This window comes from Salvia hispanica, chromosome 4 (genome assembly GCF_023119035.1).
Source record: "Salvia hispanica cultivar TCC Black 2014 chromosome 4, UniMelb_Shisp_WGS_1.0, whole genome shotgun sequence".
Lineage (NCBI taxonomy): Eukaryota > Viridiplantae > Streptophyta > Magnoliopsida > Lamiales > Lamiaceae > Salvia > Salvia hispanica.
In genome coordinates, this window is record NC_062968.1 from 5,404,539 (window position 1) to 5,422,586 (window position 18,048).

The 18,048-nt window shown below is 36.4% G+C and overlaps 2 protein-coding genes across 3 annotated transcripts; one reads left to right on the forward strand and one right to left on the reverse strand.

The window, feature by feature from the left end:
• The first annotated feature begins 440 nt into the window (after nucleotides 1–440).
• Nucleotides 441–7,327, forward strand: LOC125223100 (protein CHROMATIN REMODELING 19). 2 transcript variants are annotated; one of them, XM_048126078.1, is made up of 12 exons: nucleotides 445–1,094; nucleotides 1,216–1,330; nucleotides 1,733–1,773; nucleotides 1,866–2,116; nucleotides 2,214–2,394; nucleotides 3,628–3,813; nucleotides 3,950–4,123; nucleotides 4,203–4,361; nucleotides 4,793–4,870; nucleotides 4,984–5,120; nucleotides 6,303–6,521; nucleotides 7,006–7,327. In XM_048126078.1, the coding sequence occupies exons 1-12, from the start codon at nucleotides 537–539 to the stop codon at nucleotides 7,163–7,165; spliced, it is 2,259 nt and encodes a 752-aa protein (XP_047982035.1). In that variant the 5' UTR covers nucleotides 445–536; the 3' UTR covers nucleotides 7,166–7,327. The 2 variants fall into 2 exon arrangements, with proteins under 2 accessions (XP_047982036.1, XP_047982035.1); XM_048126079.1 differs by lacking the exon at nucleotides 7,006–7,327 and having other exon boundaries at nucleotides 441–1,094; nucleotides 6,310–6,443.
• Nucleotides 7,328–7,753: 426 nt separating this feature from the next.
• Nucleotides 7,754–18,048, reverse strand: LOC125223256 (protein ACCUMULATION AND REPLICATION OF CHLOROPLASTS 3, chloroplastic). Its single transcript, XM_048126325.1, has 16 exons — nucleotides 17,649–18,048; nucleotides 16,304–16,362; nucleotides 15,856–15,920; nucleotides 15,201–15,335; nucleotides 14,947–14,995; nucleotides 14,294–14,406; nucleotides 14,099–14,170; nucleotides 13,748–13,858; nucleotides 13,340–13,521; nucleotides 12,497–12,787; nucleotides 12,335–12,417; nucleotides 11,845–12,206; nucleotides 10,386–10,490; nucleotides 10,163–10,300; nucleotides 9,261–9,427; nucleotides 7,754–8,268 (listed from the first exon to the last, which is right to left on the reverse strand). Exons 1-16 carry the CDS (start codon nucleotides 17,957–17,959, stop codon nucleotides 8,199–8,201), a joined length of 2,313 nt encoding a protein of 770 aa, XP_047982282.1. The 5' UTR covers nucleotides 17,960–18,048; the 3' UTR covers nucleotides 7,754–8,198.

An 18,048-nucleotide genomic window follows, 5' to 3' on the forward strand; every position in this document is an offset into this window, starting at 1 on the left:
TTTCAAATTTCAAATTTAACTATTCTTACCATTTTGTTTTAATTTTTAGATATTTTTTTTCCAAATAAACCTAAAATGAAACTGAAATAAATGACTACACCGTGGATCCATTAGGCACATATGAATTGTTCGGTAGAAATTTTTTAATTCACAACATGAACTACTCCTTTCGCCTATCAACAAATATTCTTATTTCACCGATAAGAGTAGAAGGTCAGTCCTATTTTTATATATTGATTTTATAATAAAATGTGAGTGTAATAAGCTAGTCTAATATAAAGTGCATTTGTTAAAAATAATTAAAATAAAACGAGACATTTATTAATATATGTAAAAATAAGACATAATAGTATAAGAAGAGAATATAGATTTGAAAATAAAATATTAAAATGCTAGGTACCAAAAACAGAATATAGGCAAACTTGATGTGGCAAAAGAGAAACATAAATTCCGGCGGCACTTTTCCCACTTCCCAGTTTTCTCTCTTCTCTCTCTCTCTCTTTTCGGAATCACCACAAAGCAGAGAAGAAACCAAAATGAAGAGAGAGAGAGAATTGCTCGAACTCTCCGACGACGAATGGACTCCCCACTCCGATTCCTTCAAACCCTCGCGCGTCCTCAAGCCTAATCCCCCTTCTCCAAACCCTCCTCCCCCCATCGAGTCCTTCGCTTTCTCCAAAACCACTTCCAATTCCCATGAAATCCTCGTCCTCGACACCTCTTCCTCCGATGGCGCCGGCCCCGGCAACGGCGACGAGTTTGAGGATTTGGAGGACGACGACGCTGAGCTCGAGGTCGAGGTCACTAGGAGAGCTTCCACGAGCACTCGGGGGAGCAGGTTCGTGATCGACGACGACGACGAGGAAGAGGATGATGGCGCCGCCGCGGACGACGAGGACGGTGACTATAGCGACCCGGAGGTGTGGATAGAGGAGAAGGAGGAGGAAGATGATGTTGTGAAGAAGGCTTTACGGAAATGTGGGGAGATTTCGGCTGAATTGAAGCAGGAGTTGTACGGAACAAGCGCGGTTGCATGTGATCAGTACTCGGAGGTGGAATTGGGGTCTGCTGCTGCTGCTAGGATTGTCACTCAGGTACTGCTGATGATTACGAGTCTCTATTTTTGCGATTTTATGTATGGAGGTTCAATTCAATTTTGCTGCATTTCTAGCGGATGCAGATTGAGTGTGAGCTATTTCGAATTTTTGAATGCAGGATGATGTGAATGACGCATGCGGAGCTGGGGAAGATTTTCAGCCTATACTAAAGCCGTACCAGCTAATTGGAGTCAATTTTCTTATGCTTTTGTATAGGAAGAAAATTGGTGGAGGTATAATTCTGTTTCAAAGTAAATTATACTAATACTGAACAAATGAGTGTTTAATAATGCTCTAGTTCATGAAAAACATTCATGCCACAGACAAAAGTTGTCCACATCTTCTTCTTAGCAGTTTTCTGTGAGTTGGTATTGTTGGGGGAAGAAGATTGTATTTGTTTATTGTCTAAATAGCTATGGCTTAATATGTGATTGCTCTTTTGTCTCAAGTTGTACACTTTAACGAAATTTATAATTCAGCATTGTTCCCTACATGCTTCTGATGCACACTACTTCTCTGGACTTATGATGATGCTTATGTTAACTAGGGAGTAAAAGTGAAAAGTTAAAAGTGCTCAGTTTTGCTTTTGGTACCAACAGACTTGTCATCTGTTCTAACAATATTCTGGCATGCAGCTATCTTGGCAGATGAGATGGGTCTTGGAAAGACTGTTCAGGTAATTTGTTACATTTCTTTCTTGCCTATAATTTGTAATCATTATCGAAATTCTCAAATCGCTGTAATCTCAGTGGAAATATTTTATTTCAGGCCATAACGTATCTGACTCTGTTGAAGTATCTGGAAGATGATCCTGGGCCCCATTTAATTGTATGTCCTGCTTCTCTTTTGGAAAATTGGGAAAGGGAGCTTAAGAAGTGGTGTCCATCATTTACTGTGCTTCAGTATCATGGTGCTGCACGGTCAGCTTATTCAAGAGAATTAAATTCTCTGGGAAAGGCTGGACGGCCACCGCCATTTGATGTTTTTCTTGTGTGCTATTCGCTTTTTGAACGCCACAGGTTTGTATTCTAGAGCTTTATTTATTACTATTTCTTTGTAAAATTGACTGCCAGTTGAGTTTCTGTTCCCTTTGCAAATCTGAATGTCATTTTTCAGTTTGCAGCAGAAAGAAGACCGCAAAATTCTGAGACATTGGAAGTGGAGTTGTGTTCTAATGGATGAAGCTCATGCATTAAAGGATAAGAATAGTTTCAGGTGGAAAAATTTGATGTCAGTTGCAAAAAATTCAAGGCAGCGACTGATGCTTACAGGCACACCACTGCAGAATGATTTGCATGTATGTTCCTTGAACCCATTCTAGATGCTAAGTTATTATATTCTTAGTGAACCATGTATTGATATTATCATGAAGTCTTCTGAAGATGTTGGAATTTAGGCCAACATATTCAATAGTAGTGACTTGCCAATCTGAGAACTTTCTGTTTTCAATTGTTTCAGATAAATGTGCTGACAGCATGAAGTAACATTTTAGAATATATTTCCTTCTTGATTCACATTATCAGAACGTTCTGAAGTATATGGTCCTGCCTATCTAATAAGCTTTGATAAGCTTGTTAGCACAGTTCACAGTTTTAGCAACTTTATTCATGCAGATATATTTGTTTTCTGGCAAAAATATGCACAGGAGAATTTTGAAAGTCAATTCTTGAATTAATAAAGATGATTCATACCAATACAACTGGAAGAAACTGTTTGAGTTCCAACTTGGAAACTTTTCTACAACTACCTCGTATGTATTGTGATGTTAGGGTTCTGAATTGAGTTTCCCTTCACTCCTGTACCCTGTCGGCCTGTCTTCAGATACCCTCCTCACCACAAGGAATTGAAAAAAGTCTGGAGTTTTTGTATGAACGAAGTTTGTAATTGTGATATTTCTGATCTGGAGGTAACTGATTGAGTGATTGTATATCATGCCTGTGAAACCTGCTACAGTTTAATTTCTTAGGGCATGTTCGCTTTGTCGGGATCCTAAACTCAAGAAATGAAATCTGAATAGAATTCGATACTGTTCATTGTAGAAATTAAAACTTTGATTTTTGTTTGCCCTTCCTGAAATGATTTTTTCCCACCTCAGCAAACTGTACTGTAAACCCACATGTGTGATGATTTTATCTTAAATGGTCAAAAATGCCCTACACTTACCCAAATTAACTCTGTTTCTGAAAAAGAAGGGGTATAATAGAAATTTTGCTTTTATTTCTTGGTCCATTCCCCTGTAAAGAAATGAAAACCAGCAATTTTTGCAAGAAATGAATTACGCTCATTTCGAGTGAATAGTGCGGGCCGACACTCATTCCTCGTGCTGCGCATAATTTGTTCAATGATAGGAAAACACTATGTTTTATCCAGATTTAGGGCCGTTTCTTGCCATTAGGAAGGTGAACATGCCCTTAGAATGATTGGTAATTAATTGATAGTCCCATACTAGGTATTTACTCTTAACTTGCACTATAGTGAATATCGTTGGCTTTGGAGTGCCTTTCTTCAGCTGATGATTTTTCATTTGCAGGAGCTGTGGTCGTTGTTGGAGTTTATAATGCCAGGACTTTTTGAAACTGGGGATGTTGACTTGAAAAAGTTGTTGAATGCAGAAGACAGAGATCTAATATGTAGAATGAAGTCCATTCTTGGACCATTTATCTTAAGACGATTAAAATCAGATGTAATGCAACAGCTAGTTCCGAAGACGCAGAAGGTACCGGCGGCATCTCTTCTCCTTATGTGGTTTCATTGTTTCTATGAATTCTTATTGCTATCACTACATTAGACTTCGCTAATAACTTTATCCATTCGTCTGTGAAATCTGAATCGGATTGATCTATATATTGTAGATTGAATACGTTTGCATGGGAAAAGAACAAGAAGATGCTTATAAAGAAGCAATTGAGAATTACCGTGCGATGTCTCAAGCTCGTTTTCTGAAGTCATCTGAAACTAACATAAGTAATGTGGCCAAAATACTCCCTCGGCGACAAATTTCCAATTACTTTCTGGAATTCCGAAAGGTACTTCAGTTGTATGCTCTTTATTTAATATCCTGAAGAATTGGCTAGTGTATCAGTTTCTTAAAATGTTTAATTCCAGATAGCAAATCATCCATTATTAGTGAGGCGCGCCTACACAGATGATGATGTTCTTCGTATTGCTAAAATGATGCATCCAAAAGGCGTGTTTGGCTTCGAATGTACCTTAGAACGCGTGGTTGAGGAGCTTAAGAGCTACAATGACTTCTCTATTCATCGGGTAATTTGAGTTTATAATTTGAACATTACTTGAAATATTAGCACCTATATGGCTTTATAAGTACTAGTTTTGCTTTATGCATATTGCTAAAAAATTGTAAGCGTTCTAAAAGGGAGAGTTTATGAATTCCTTGGACGTTGGCCAGTTGTAGGTCTGACCTTTTGTTCCTTGAGCCTGGTCTTCATCATCTAGCAATGACAACTTTCATTGCTAAATGATTTATATCAGTTCCCTTGTTTTCTTTACGAACTAGGCCAGATCGTTTATTTGACTGGCATGAATTCTCCTTCAGAAGAGAAGACCCAATCCTACATCTTACTGTTCTCTGTTGTCTTCAATTGTTTTATTGTTATCACGAATCAATTATTTAATTAGTAAGAGATACCGTATGACTCGTCTTACTCAAATTCAGCTTAACTGCCTTAATGCAGCTCCTACTTTTCTATGGAGATACTGACTTGAAAGGAACTCTCTCTGATGATCATGCTATGGTTTCTGCAAAATGTCGAGTATGTTCTGTCCTCTGATTTTATGTATTGATATTGATAAGCTGAATGGAGTAGGAGACATTCTGTTCTTTTATTTGCTATAATGACCATAACTGGATCTGCTTGTGGCATAGGCATTGGGTGAACTTCTCCCTAAATTAAATCGTGCTGGGAGTCGCGTCCTTATTTTTAGCCAATGGACGTCGATGCTTGATATATTGGAGTGGACTTTGGATGTGATTGGTGTGACCTACAGGCGCCTTGATGGAAGGTAAGTTTAGCTTTCTGTTCTTTGCAGACTCTGGATGTGAGTGGTGTGACAAATGCATGTTAACACGTATAAGACCGGTAGAGGAATTTAATAATACACTCACATTATTGACACTGGCAAGTTCTAGAGGTGTGAAAACAGTCCCAATGTCCCAGCTTGAAACCTTTCAGAGACTAGTGCCTTGAGTTGACATTTTCGATTTTTCAATCACTATATTTCAAATGTAAATGCTGGCTAAAAACCCCATCCCAAGAAACTTCTAGGGTTAAAGTAAAATGTAGTTACATTTTCTCTAGTGTTTGCCGGTAAATGTTTAGAAATTGGAATAAATTCCTTGTCAAAACCATTTGCAGAAGTAACATCAACCCGGTTTTGGGCCGAGGTTGTGTAAATCTTAGCTGTTTGGAAATTAGCTTTCTGTAACATCAGTTCTGAATTTCCAATCACTTTTAAGAAGTTAAGTACTCATCTGCTAGACCATCTGGCGACAACGTGAAAACTATGCCATGATATTATGAGAATGGGGTGGATTATAAAACTGTCAGAAGATTCTAACTCAACTAAAGATTCTCTTAACTGAGTATACAATGACTAAGAGAGTGTCAGTTGCTTGTAGTTGAATTTAGTTTTCTTTGCTTGACAAATCTGCAAAACTAAACTACTCAAGCGTATTTTTTTGGTGCAAATGAGGATCTGTGAGGAGTATGAAAAGTTGTACTCCTACTTCATAAAGACTTCAACAATTTGGCTGGCTATAAACACTATGAAAATTGTTATCTCCAGTAAATTCCTAAAGTAAGCCATCCAAAATCTGGGTAAATTGGAAGGTGATATGTCAAAATTTGAGTCGTAGGGTTATTCTGGCTGGCATTTGACTTATGATTATGACTTTCATTAAGCTACAATCATGACTGAGGATGACCTTGGTTCTATAGTATAGGTTACGCCAGATGGTTGTAACTGTTAAAAAATATTTGATTATAACCTTATCTCCCTCTCATCTCTCGATATTTGTATATCTATTGTACAATTTGAATTCCCATGTAATGCAGTTTAAGTTACAATCCATACAATCAAGGCTATGTTTCTAGTAAAGTATGTGTCGAAATAGATAAATACGTAACTAGTTGTACAATATTGTTATCCTTGGGCTTCCATATTTATGTTTGATATTGTTGTCAGTACACAGGTGAAAGAGAGACAGACAATTGTGGATACCTTCAACAAGGACACTTCAATATTTGCGTGTTTGTTGTCCACAAGGGCCGGAGGACAGGGATTGAACTTGATCGGAGCTGATACAGTTATAATCCATGACATGGATTTTAATCCCCAGATTGATCGTCAAGCAGAAGATCGATGTCATCGCATTGGCCAAACAAAGCCTGTTACAATATACAGGTAAAGGTTCTTTTCTCTTTATTTTTTCGTTTTCTTTTATCATCCAGATGGGAACTTTGATGCTTTAAGTAGAATTTATGGCATCATTGACTGAATCATGCATTAGACTAGATGATAGTAGTTCACTAGACCAGTAGACCCTAATAAACTAAGAAAGAGGACTGTTAAGTGATGCATTTACGAGGACCATGTTAACTCGTTTTCCTGAAATATAATTTGATCGATACATATTTGTATTTTGTGGTAACATGAAAATTGATCCAAGTTCACAGAAATTGGTATATTAACTCTAGGAGATTTTTAATTTCTATGACTTAGCATTTAAACGGCTGCCAAGAAGTTATGATGTTACTGGTGCTGCATTAAATAGGACGCAGGTGTTTTTTCTTTGTTATAGAGTCTGAAAGCAGAATCCTGCCTTCTTCCCTCTTAAATTGATTTCTTCTGAGACATTTACATATACTCATTTGTTTGAATTATGAAGGCTTGTGACGAAGGGCACGGTGGATGAGAACGTTTATGAGATTGCAAAGAGGAAACTAACACTGGATGCAGCTGTCCTTGAATCTGGAGTGGTAGAAGATGAAGGAGAGATGCCTGATAAGACTATGGCAGAGATATTATCTTCCTTATTGTTGCACTAACTTCACCCCCAGCGCATGCAGCAGATTCAAATCGGCTTTAATTTTTTTCGGTGTACACTATTTCTTGTGACTTCAGCTATTAAACACATCACAAACATAATTTAAACGCTTAGAAACCAAAAATATTATAAATAGACATCTTTTAAAGTTGTTGAGGATGAATTGGTCGAAATTTTCTGTTCTCTGCATAGCCTTGGAAATCAAATTAGGGCCCTAATTGTTGGAGAAGTTCAGCATATTGCTAGTCCATTTTGAGCATACACTTAATGTGAGCTTATTATTCGGGATTTCATTATATACATAGGTGCAACTCATTATCAAATGATTAATCATCTAGGACTAAGTTGTGGAATTATTTTAGTTGGAAAGGAGTGATAATAATTAAGTTGTGAGATTCAATTTCATGAATTAAACATAATGCATAATCATAAGATATAAACTTTATTTTCATAATAAAATTTCTACAATTCAAAACAAGAAAATTATCTTAAATTATGGAATTGTTTAGTTAGTTTATCTATATAATCCTCAATGGTAAATGTCGCTTATATGCGTGTTACCATTATTATATACTGATGAAAACATATATTAATGAAATTTTCATCCCATTCACTCATGAATCTCTTGAACCAGCAGGAAATAATAGTATATATACATGCACCTACTCACTTCATTCCGTCTAATAGCACTACTATTCTCCCTTCGCCAAATAACAAGAGGGAATATCAATAATGACAAGACTCCTTTCCAGAAGCGTATCCACAACAAATCTTCTACAGCAGAACTCCCGGTGACATATGCACACATTTACAAAATACTATCCGAGACGACGTATAAATTGAGATGATCAGATAATAGATCAACTCAGTTACCTTAGGACATAGAAACATGGGCTCTGCATCCAAACATATTCCAATAGCTCTTATATTGGGGCAGGCTAAATGTGTTTCTGTATAAATCAAAGGCTTGGAAGTGGATCCTTGCAAAAGGCTGGTGTGCGACTTATGTCTACCGCTCAGATGAAAGCCACTGTTCAACCATCTTCATTTGGATCCAGTTGCTTTTCGCTGACGAGCACACCTTCCTCCCACAACTCTTCAGCCCTGTTGATTGTGAATATTGTAAATCAGAAAGATTTATCATAAAGATAAAAGCAGGAATTAATGGCAATTTTACTTGATGCATGTAGATTACTTTATCTATATAAAAACATTGACCTAATATGGAAAATAGAATGCTAGGCAATACACTGGTCGCTGAGCCGGACCAGAATTAAAACGAAATGTTACCAAGAAAACAAAATGGCTCTTATTGATATTAGAAAGAGGCTGCCTAGCTTTACCATTCAAAAGTCATTGATCTCTTTCCTTAAATCATACAGTTGGTGTGATTGTTATAATCCTCACAGAAAAGTTGGATATCCAAGTTGTTCCGTAAGAATAGAAACTAGAAAATATAAGATTAAGATTAAAGCATTTTCAAGATAGTTCTTGAAGCAAAACATTTAATGTAAAAGGGCTCCCCAATTAAATGTTACTCCCTCCGTCCACAAAAAATAGGGCACATTTACCATTTCTGGCCGTCCACAAAAAATAGAGCACATTCATTTGTGGAAAGTTTTCAACAAATAATAACACTACACATCATTCCACAAACACTACTTCTCACTTACTTTTTCTCCTTCTCTCTTACTTTTTTCCCTTTTCTCTTACTTTACCAATTCTACATTAAAACCCGTGCCATACACCAATTGCCCTATTTTTTGTGGACGGAGGGAGTATGGTTTTTCAAGGCACTCACAGAACTTCTCTTGAACAATGTATCTAGAAATTATGAAATCTCAATTCAGGAAAATTATTATGGGCTTGCATGGTTCTAAGCTAGAGGAACAAGCTGCAACTAAAACCAAATATCGGCAACCGTAAATGAGCAAGAAAATCTAAACACAAGTACACATGTTTGGGCCTTCAAGTTCTAAGACTTGAATTAAAACCAAGAGATATCTAGAATATACGATGAAATAATCCACTTATGACAAAATCACAAAGAAGAGGTGAAAAAATATATATACAAAAGAAACATTAAAAACTTGAACCTTGTCCCATCGACATTGATACGAAGAAAGTGGCCATGTCGCCATCCCTCTTTGAAGTGGCCAAAAAAAACATCACCCAATTTTGAGTAAAAACGGCCTTCTCCATCTGCTTTTCCCTTCCAGAAGTTAGCAAACCACCTGTCCCCAGTATGGAAGTAAATCCATCCCTATGTAAGAGGATACAAATGAAGAGAGCAATATTAGGAACTATTTCTTGGAACTCTGAGTTTAGTTCAACTAAAATACTTTACAAGTGAAATAAGATGAAATAATAGTTCTAGAAGCAAAAACTTTTTTTCCGTGGCATCAAAAGTGTCACAAAACTCAGTTTGGTTTCACTGTTATATCTTCATTTCATGTTACATTTCGTGTTTCACTTCATCAGTTCATACTCCCTCCACCTGTCCCACAAGAATATGCACTCTTTCCTTTTTAGTCCGTCCCATAAGAATATGCACTTTCTATTTCGGAACTTCTTTTCTCTCTAATGAGGTGGGAGTACTTTAATTACTTTTTCTTTCTACTTCTCTCTTACTTTACCAATTGTGCATTAAAACCTGTGTCCAACCAAAAGTGCATATTCTTGTGGGACGGAGGGAGTATTATTTATACATTCATGATGTCACCTAATACAGTCTGATATTTAATACATATGGTAAGAGATGTAATCCAAAAGTGCTCCAGGAAATTCAGAGCCCAAAGAATTCATTCTTCAAACTGTTGTATGCTTCTATGTTAAGGGAGATTGATTTTACTAATCCAAACTATAACACTTACTTTGAGGAGAACAGTAACATTTTTTGAGTGTGCCATACAAACTATTCAGAAAAAGGAGAAAACAGAAGCAAACCCCCCAAAAAACCATAGTGTGGGTGGAAACAAAGAACTGGAAGAAAAAGTACCTTGCCATGCATGACATCATCCCTCCATGATCCCTGGTAAACATCTCCATTGTTGAAATAGAATGTTCCGAGACCTGATCTCTTTCCATAGCGCCACATTCCATCATAGATGCTTCCGTCACCAAGAAATAGGCATCCCTAAGAGACACAACAGTCATGCCATCATTTTTTTACATGAACCAAATGATTGGGTTCTGCAAGCTTCTCTGATGAGCACAATTACCTTTCCTTCAGGAAGTCCTCCTTGTGAGCGACCTTTGTATTTTCCTCCACGATATCTCATCTCAACCATACGACTCCACTTCTTTTGTGAGTCTCTCTCCGATTCCTTCACTCGACAAACACTTACAATCAATTGCAATTTTTAATGCCAAAATATTTACTTTGAGATACATAATCTATCCAAGAAATCGGTTCATATGTATGTGGATGCAAATAAGTTTTCATACATAATATTCATTCGATATCACGACTAAGAAAATATAAACAAATATAAGGGGAAGGTGAAAGCAGTTAGGAACCAAAATTGTCATTCGGTTCAAAGTTGTATTTGCTGATAGGAGATCAGATATCCTTTCGCTCATGTAAGATTGCATTTTGGTCCATTTTTATGTCTGTCTTTGAGATAACACAACATAAAGATAGATTGGTTCCAGAACTGAGAGAAAAATGTGTTTATGAGAATGAGACCACTATTAGCCAGTGTGCACTTCTACTATATAGATATTACTCCAGATTCTGATCTGTACAATTTTAACTAAAAGAAAGCTATTCTCCTCCAAGTTAAAAAGCGGAGTGCGGCAAGATTTACTTGATAAGTTATTTATCAAATGAAACAATACGTAAAACTAGAGGCAAAACTAAAACTGGTTGCAAGTATAAGATAGCTATGAACAACAATTCACGAACTATACTGATATGCTTTTTGTTACCTTTTTAACTTTGTATATAAACCATCATACTTGCAAATACAAAATTAGTTAGACAAAAATACAAATTACTGCCAGTTTAAAATAAAACATATGTTGAGTTCACAGAGTGGACTGTTTAGAAAGGAACTGGAGAATGTCTAGTAGCTTTCTAGCAGAGTCAAGGATATGATATCACGTTGAGGAAATAGCCAAAATTGTGAAAATTAATGAATAAGGAGTGGACAGTTACTGGAAGAAAGAACACAAAAGAAACTAAGACGAATTCTGTCAGGTATTATATCTGCCAACAATTCTGGTGAATCCTAATGTCAGGTATTGATCCCTATCTGCTTTTTTATAATTAAAAAAAAGAATATAATCTATTCTTCAAATAAGCTAATCAAATATTACTATTTGTAAATTAATCAATAAACCAATTTGATGAATCTTCTTTCCTTTACTTGGTACACATCCAAAAGGAAAGAAGTCATTCATATGACTCTTGTTTATTTTGGGGTAGAACAGTAGTCCTTTGTCAAACAAGGTATAGACATGCACTGGGGAAATTTCTATGGAATAAGATTAATGAATAAGCATTTCATGCACATCTTCTAGCAAAAGTGTCGATAATACAAGGTATTGCTGAAAACACATGAGAAAATACGCTAATTAGAAATGTGTCCCTTCCATTAAGGTTTGGATGCAATAAGCACAGGGGAAACCATCCATTAATGGTTGCATGCTTAGCACAGGGGAAAAAAATGAATTTACCAACATGGATGCAGCACGAACAGAAAGCCCCCCCTGCTTTTTAGAATTAACGATGTTATTTCCTTTGCTGGATATAGAAAAATTGTTGTTGAAATCGCCATCAGTCAATCCAGACCAAGACACTATTGGTACAGTTTTCTCATCATCATCAATTCTCCATGCTGCTCCCCGTTTAGTGGTTGAGGAGACAGGAGACTCTTCCAACTTCTCTAAATTTTTTACACCCACAGGCAATCTATAGATGCTGACACTGTCAAGCAGTCCAGCTTCATCAGTAAAATTGGTTCCGTATTTGGATTCAGTTGAATGACCCAGTCCCATATTTCCTCTAGTAAACAGTTCCCTCTTGAACACATAGTTTCCTGTAACAGAGATTTATTTACTAGAACAATGACGCATTCTCATTATCAACATAAGAAAAACAAGACAATCCTACTCGTTATCAGCTGAATATTCAGAAAAGGGTGACCAGAAGACAATGCAGTTTTACCTTCAGAAATTAACTCATATGGCATGGAACTCAAACTGGTATCCAATAGTTCCACCTCTTTTTCTCCAGAACCATGGTCACTCCTACAGAAGAAGAATATGTAAATGCAAATATATACAATCATGTGCACTTACATTAAAATTGATAAGTATATGGAAGAACCTGGAAGAACGGAATTCTTCGCCCTCATCATCCGATAGACTTAGGGTTTTCCCAGAGATAGACACAGTGTCATCAGAAGTACTATCTAAAGAATTTGGCTCCAACGTATCTTTAAGACCGGGAAGATCTATCCCATTAGAGACGTGTGGACTCTCGGACAAGATGACTTTCTCAAGATTGTTCAGTTGCTGATGTTGCTTCTTAAAGATATTGAAAATGGAAGGGAAATGCTGACCCAGGCTAGATAATATGCCACTTCTTGGAGCAGGAGCCAACTGCTTTCTAGTGTATCTGTTAACACATTGGACACAACAAAAACACAGAACTAGAAGCTCAACAAAGTTGCCTGAGCAAAGAGAAAATAGATGGTTGCAGCTAACAAAAATCAGCACTTATTTGATAGAGCTCTGGTAACACAATTAAATAAAGTTGGCAAGACAACTTAGAGTTATGACTTATTAAATCCCTTCAACTTATCGCGTATGCAATAAGAAGAGAGACTAAATTCAATGTTGTTATGTTGACAATATTAAAAAAAACCTCCAAATAAAATCCTAAAAGCATGTCTCTTATCAAGCATGTCGGAATATGCGAAAGCAACTTGAAACAAGTTATAGTGAAGCATTGAAGAAACTTGATGTCCCTTCTTTCTGTTAAACAAAATTCCACGCCACATTCAAGTTATCCAACATAAACTACATCCTTAAATAATTAAAAAAAAAAGTAATAACAAATAACCCTACATCCTTAAATAGTAAAACAGTGAGAATTAATGCAGAGTCAAGCCTACTGTCATACTGTGTATAGTCACAATTAGCAAAATTGGTTTACAAGGAACCTTACCCAAACACAATAATGGCAGTTGCTATTTTGTTAGCCTCCAGATACGGCTCATGGACAATCGATACAATTATTTCTCCATTGCATTTTGTAATTGAGCGAACAGAATGTAAAATATTATTTGTCTCACTGCATTCCACAGCACCTGAACTTGCAATGATACATAAAACTACACCATCAAGATCCTGTCATAAGAATAGTGCAAGGAAGCCTGAGTGGACATTGAACAAGCGAAAACCTAATCGAAGAAAAACTATCATGTTTCAGAATGACTAAAGAGCCTCAAAAAATTAAGTGAAATGTAGTTGGAGAACTAGTGAATGAAAAGTGATTAAGAATACCGAGGAAAACATCACGTGACAGCACAATAACAGCTCATGCAATATAAACTAAAGAATAAATAAGTTAAACCTTTATGTCAACTCCCAGGAAAGGGCAGTCATTTATAGCTTGCAAAAGTGAAGTCTTGATGTTGTAACCAGCCCCAAATCCAATTCTTGCTTCTTTGTAACTTGCGAAAACCTGCAGATGATAAACTTTGATGTTAGTTTGATTAAAAGGATAAATGACGCGAAAGAGATAAGCATCTACGAATATTTGACATTTAGAAAAAAAGGATCCAATTTACTTAAGGTATTCATGAATTGAAATAAGGAACTCTCTTCAGGAAATTATTGGAGCATGTAACCTCAAATGAATATTCCATATTTGGCATATTAAAAACTAAAAGACCAACCAAATAAGCATGTGAAGAAAGTTTACTTCTCGAAACTCAGGAAGTTGAATTTCTCTGATTGAATCATCTTTTGCATTCAGAAACTTCGTGTGTTTCTCCTGTTAATGACAATGCAAAGGTGATTACCTTAAAACTACACAGTATAAAATAACAAAGAAGTATTAGCAACTGAAAAACTTAAATAACTTGAAACCAGAATGAAGGAGAAAGAATTTGCTTACCGATAATAAAATGGAAATGGTGTTTATTGCCATCAAAACAGCATTATTAGTGGTTCTCAAAGCCTCATCCAGAGTTACCATATCATTTTCGAGAAGCATATCAGTATCAAGAACTGCAGCCATCATTTTTACAAGAAACAGTAAATATTGATTCATCAAATTAAAAAGGTATAGTGGGCCCTGAGGAACAGTAAATCATACTACAAGTACTCCAACCTCTAAACATGTCTTATACGAGGAAGGTTTTGAGTTTTTAAGGTGCTGAAACCCACCAAACAACCATAAACCTAAAACTAACAGCCCACACCTCAAGTGAGTGTGAGTACTCTGCCATCATACATCAACATCAATCTTATAGTTCATAGTCACATTCCATACCAACAAATATACGTATATATATAGGGATGATTGGTTATCTGACAGCCCCTTAAAATACAAAATTCGAACTATTGTAGAATGGTGAAGTTGTTGTGAAAATTGATGAAATCATATAAATTGTATTGAGTCCCTGGGCTCAAACCCATGAACACAACAGTTAATAAGGTATTTTGATCAGATATAATATGCTGGGAACAAGACATTTTTAACAAGGAAGGCTTCAGAGGCATTTAGTTCTAGGAACACCACAGTGGCCAAGAAAACAATTTACTCACCAATACAGAAATGTGCCTGCTTTTGGAGTTTGTCAGACAAATCCTTGACCTACAGATGGTTAAATCACCATCAGTTATTTTCAAAGCTTCAAAATTAAGGCATGGTATATACCAGAACTCCCAAGATCAGCATGGGTGGACTTTTAATATTCTTAACTTCCATTTTAGTTTCAAATTGTCAGGTATCAGACTGTACAGATGTATTGATATCTATTTAATGTTGTATCATAGACCAAAAAAGGAAAATGGATCACCTCATCTTGGCGCCTTTTCCCTTCAAAACCAAACGGCTTTATTATTATGCCAACGACAAACCCATTTCCACTCTTGACATTGCTAAGAACCTCAAGTGCTGTACTATGATCTGAACCATAAGCCGCACTGGCAACCTAAGCAAAAATAAATCATTGTTAAATATGGAAATGTATTAACAATGAAACTTCAATGTGAAAAGAAGAATTCTCTTAAACCATAACATGACATCTTTCCTGATATTATTTGAGTTCTAGACTCTTTTTTTCTTCATAAGGAATCTACTCAGTTGACTTCGACTTCATAAAATCACCTTATATGTTTTTACCCGTGGGTTGTCATGGATTATTGATTGTTCACATAATTAATTATTTATTTCATAAGTCATTATCGAGTCAGGCGTGTATCTCCATTGTCCATGGGCTTTATAAGGATAGGGTTGTTTCATTATCTATAGCATCTGAATAGTTAGTATTGTTGTCTTAGGATTTCTAGAGTTTCCTAATATCTATGCCATCTACAAATTATTACAACATGTGCACGCAGAGCACCATCAATGGTTCTCAGAGAAATTTATCAACTTGCAATCGATTACCAACAAAGAATAAATTGGTTAGACATGAAAGAAGAATTATTAGAGGGAAAGTAAGTACAAACAAGTATCACAGCTTTAGAAGATGAATGCCAAGCCAAGAAGTCTTCCACAGTTCTTGGAGTGCTATCTGCAAAGCCACAAAGAGACTGAAAAAGGCGCAAAAGAAAAAATGCAGAGATCACAAAATAAAAGATATTGGTTTACTATGGTCAGCAGAAAGAAAATTGCCATTTAGTTTAGCATAAATTTGTGTTAATATATACCATGCAAAATTTATGCCAGCATCCATCATTGAAGGCAGTAGAATTCATACTTATCTATATAATGTATATCATATATAACTGTATATGCTCTAAGCTTTGACCGGTAGACGACCCACCAAAATCAAAAGCACCTCAAATTATTAGAACTCTGAGTTCATAGTTTCTGGATGTAAACTTATGATCTAGGATGAAGAATAAAACATTTAACAGCATAAGAGAGAAGGACAACTGAGTTTAATTGTTTGACCTTTGCCTGTGAACCTTTGTTGCAGTTGCACCTGCTCCGAGTCCTGACCAAGAACATTCCTGCCAGTTAACAAAGTAAGGTAAAGAAGAATTCTGTATATTGCAAGACCTCGGTAATTTAGCACTCCTAGAATCAATTGAATTCTGCTGAGAATTAACTAATTCATTTAGTAGTAGTAATTAGTAAACTAGTAATCCTTGAGGAGAAAGTTAGGACAATACATAATTCCCACATTATCGAGGTTATTTTATACTATATCAAGTGAAAAGGTTCAAATTGTTTCGAATGAAGATAATAATCAAAGTATCAAACTGATTCGACCAGTTCAACTTAACAAATAAATGGACTATCTGGGCAACTCCTAGTCCTATGGGTGAAAAACACAAAAAATAAATAAATGAACAGCTCATCAAAGGAGTCAACAGTCAATTAACGTCTTTTCACATAATTTAATTGTTCTCGGGTTTTATATTCAATCAATCGCTCTCAATATAAACTTTTTCAGAATAATCATGAGTATTGTAACATATCATGCACGACATACACTGGTACTCTCACCCATAAAGCTTTACACATGAAGTTATATCAACTAATGGGTGAGTATGCATAAATTGTTTATGAGTACAACAATTTCTAGAAACAAAGTCCATCCTTAATCAAGCAACTAGAAATCAAAGCCAGCCAAAATGGAAATTAAAATAACTGTAGAACTACAGATAAATAGAACAATGCATTCATTTACAGAGATACTATAGACAAGACACGGGAACAACATGGTCCATTTCAGAGAAATAGACAAAGCTCATTACTTTGCCACCAATTCTAAATCTCAGTGGTTGAAGCCATGTATCTTACTATCATCCCGAAAACCTCATAACAGCAAATAACTTTAACCACAGCTATCAGAGTCTATCCAGCAGATTAACGAAACACACGCTATAACATTTCCCACATTTTACCCCGTGAAAAGCATGATATACAAGTTCAAGCCTCCACTCTTTCACAGCTCATTATCCTTCACCAGTTGATTTCAGCTATACGTATCTTGCAATATAGGCAGAAAGTAATCCCCATCGGCTCAGTAAGATAGTAGTAGCATTCTAGACAACAGTCCTCCCCAATGCACATTTCAATCATCAAGAACACAGTTTAAGCAATCAAATTCAACCTAGGTTTCTAATTCTAAGCTTCAATTCAGCCATATTGCACATTGCACGCTCCATTGCAATCAAATTCAACCTAGGTCTCCAATTCTGAAGCTTCAATTCATTACACAATTTCACAATACAACCAAGACATGTATCAATCCCCAAGCGACATAAGAAGTTTAGCAGAGCACATATACCAGAATCTCAAAACAGGGGACAGGAAAGGGGAGGCCGAGCAGAATTCCAGCAGCGCATCTTTCCGGCTGCCCACCATTATCACTTCCACGGACTCGCCGCATTCCTCCTGCATGTCACTACCGCCATTGTTACGCCCGCTGCTACTTTCATAGCTAGCTGCGACGCAATTGCAGCTTAATTTCCGTTTGATAGGATTTGAGCGGCATCCGACAAACAATTTAGAGCGGCTTTGAAGGAGGAGTGTTTGTGGTAAGGATGAGAGGCGTGAGAAGGAATGAGGTGCAGTGGTATTGGGGTAGAAAAGGCTCATCGGCTATAGGCGGAGGCGGAGGGCGGGACGGGTGGACGAGGAAGTGCTCCGACTTGATTTAACGAATTAATTATTGTCAACTAAAATAA

Bases quoted from the DNA above. Each gene is read 5' to 3' on its own strand.
- LOC125223100 (XM_048126078.1), top strand. From the start codon at position 537: ATGAAGAGAGAGAGAGAATTGCTCGAACTCTCCGACGACGAATGGACT. The intron at 1,774-1,865 runs GTAATTTGTTAC...ATTTTATTTCAG, and splicing joins GTCTTGGAAAGACTGTTCAG to GCCATAACGTATCTGACTCT. The intron at 4,362-4,792 runs GTAATTTGAGTT...GCCTTAATGCAG, and splicing joins ATGACTTCTCTATTCATCGG to CTCCTACTTTTCTATGGAGA.
- LOC125223256 (XM_048126325.1), bottom strand. From the start codon at position 17,959: ATGAGCCTTTTCTACCCCAATACCACTGCACCTCATTCCTTCTCACGC. The intron at 16,363-17,648 runs GTATATGTGCTC...GTTAACTGGCAG, and splicing joins TCCCCTGTTTTGAGATTCTG to GAATGTTCTTGGTCAGGACT. The intron at 13,522-13,747 runs GTTTAACTTATT...TTCTTATGACAG, and splicing joins TCCTGGGAGTTGACATAAAG to GATCTTGATGGTGTAGTTTT.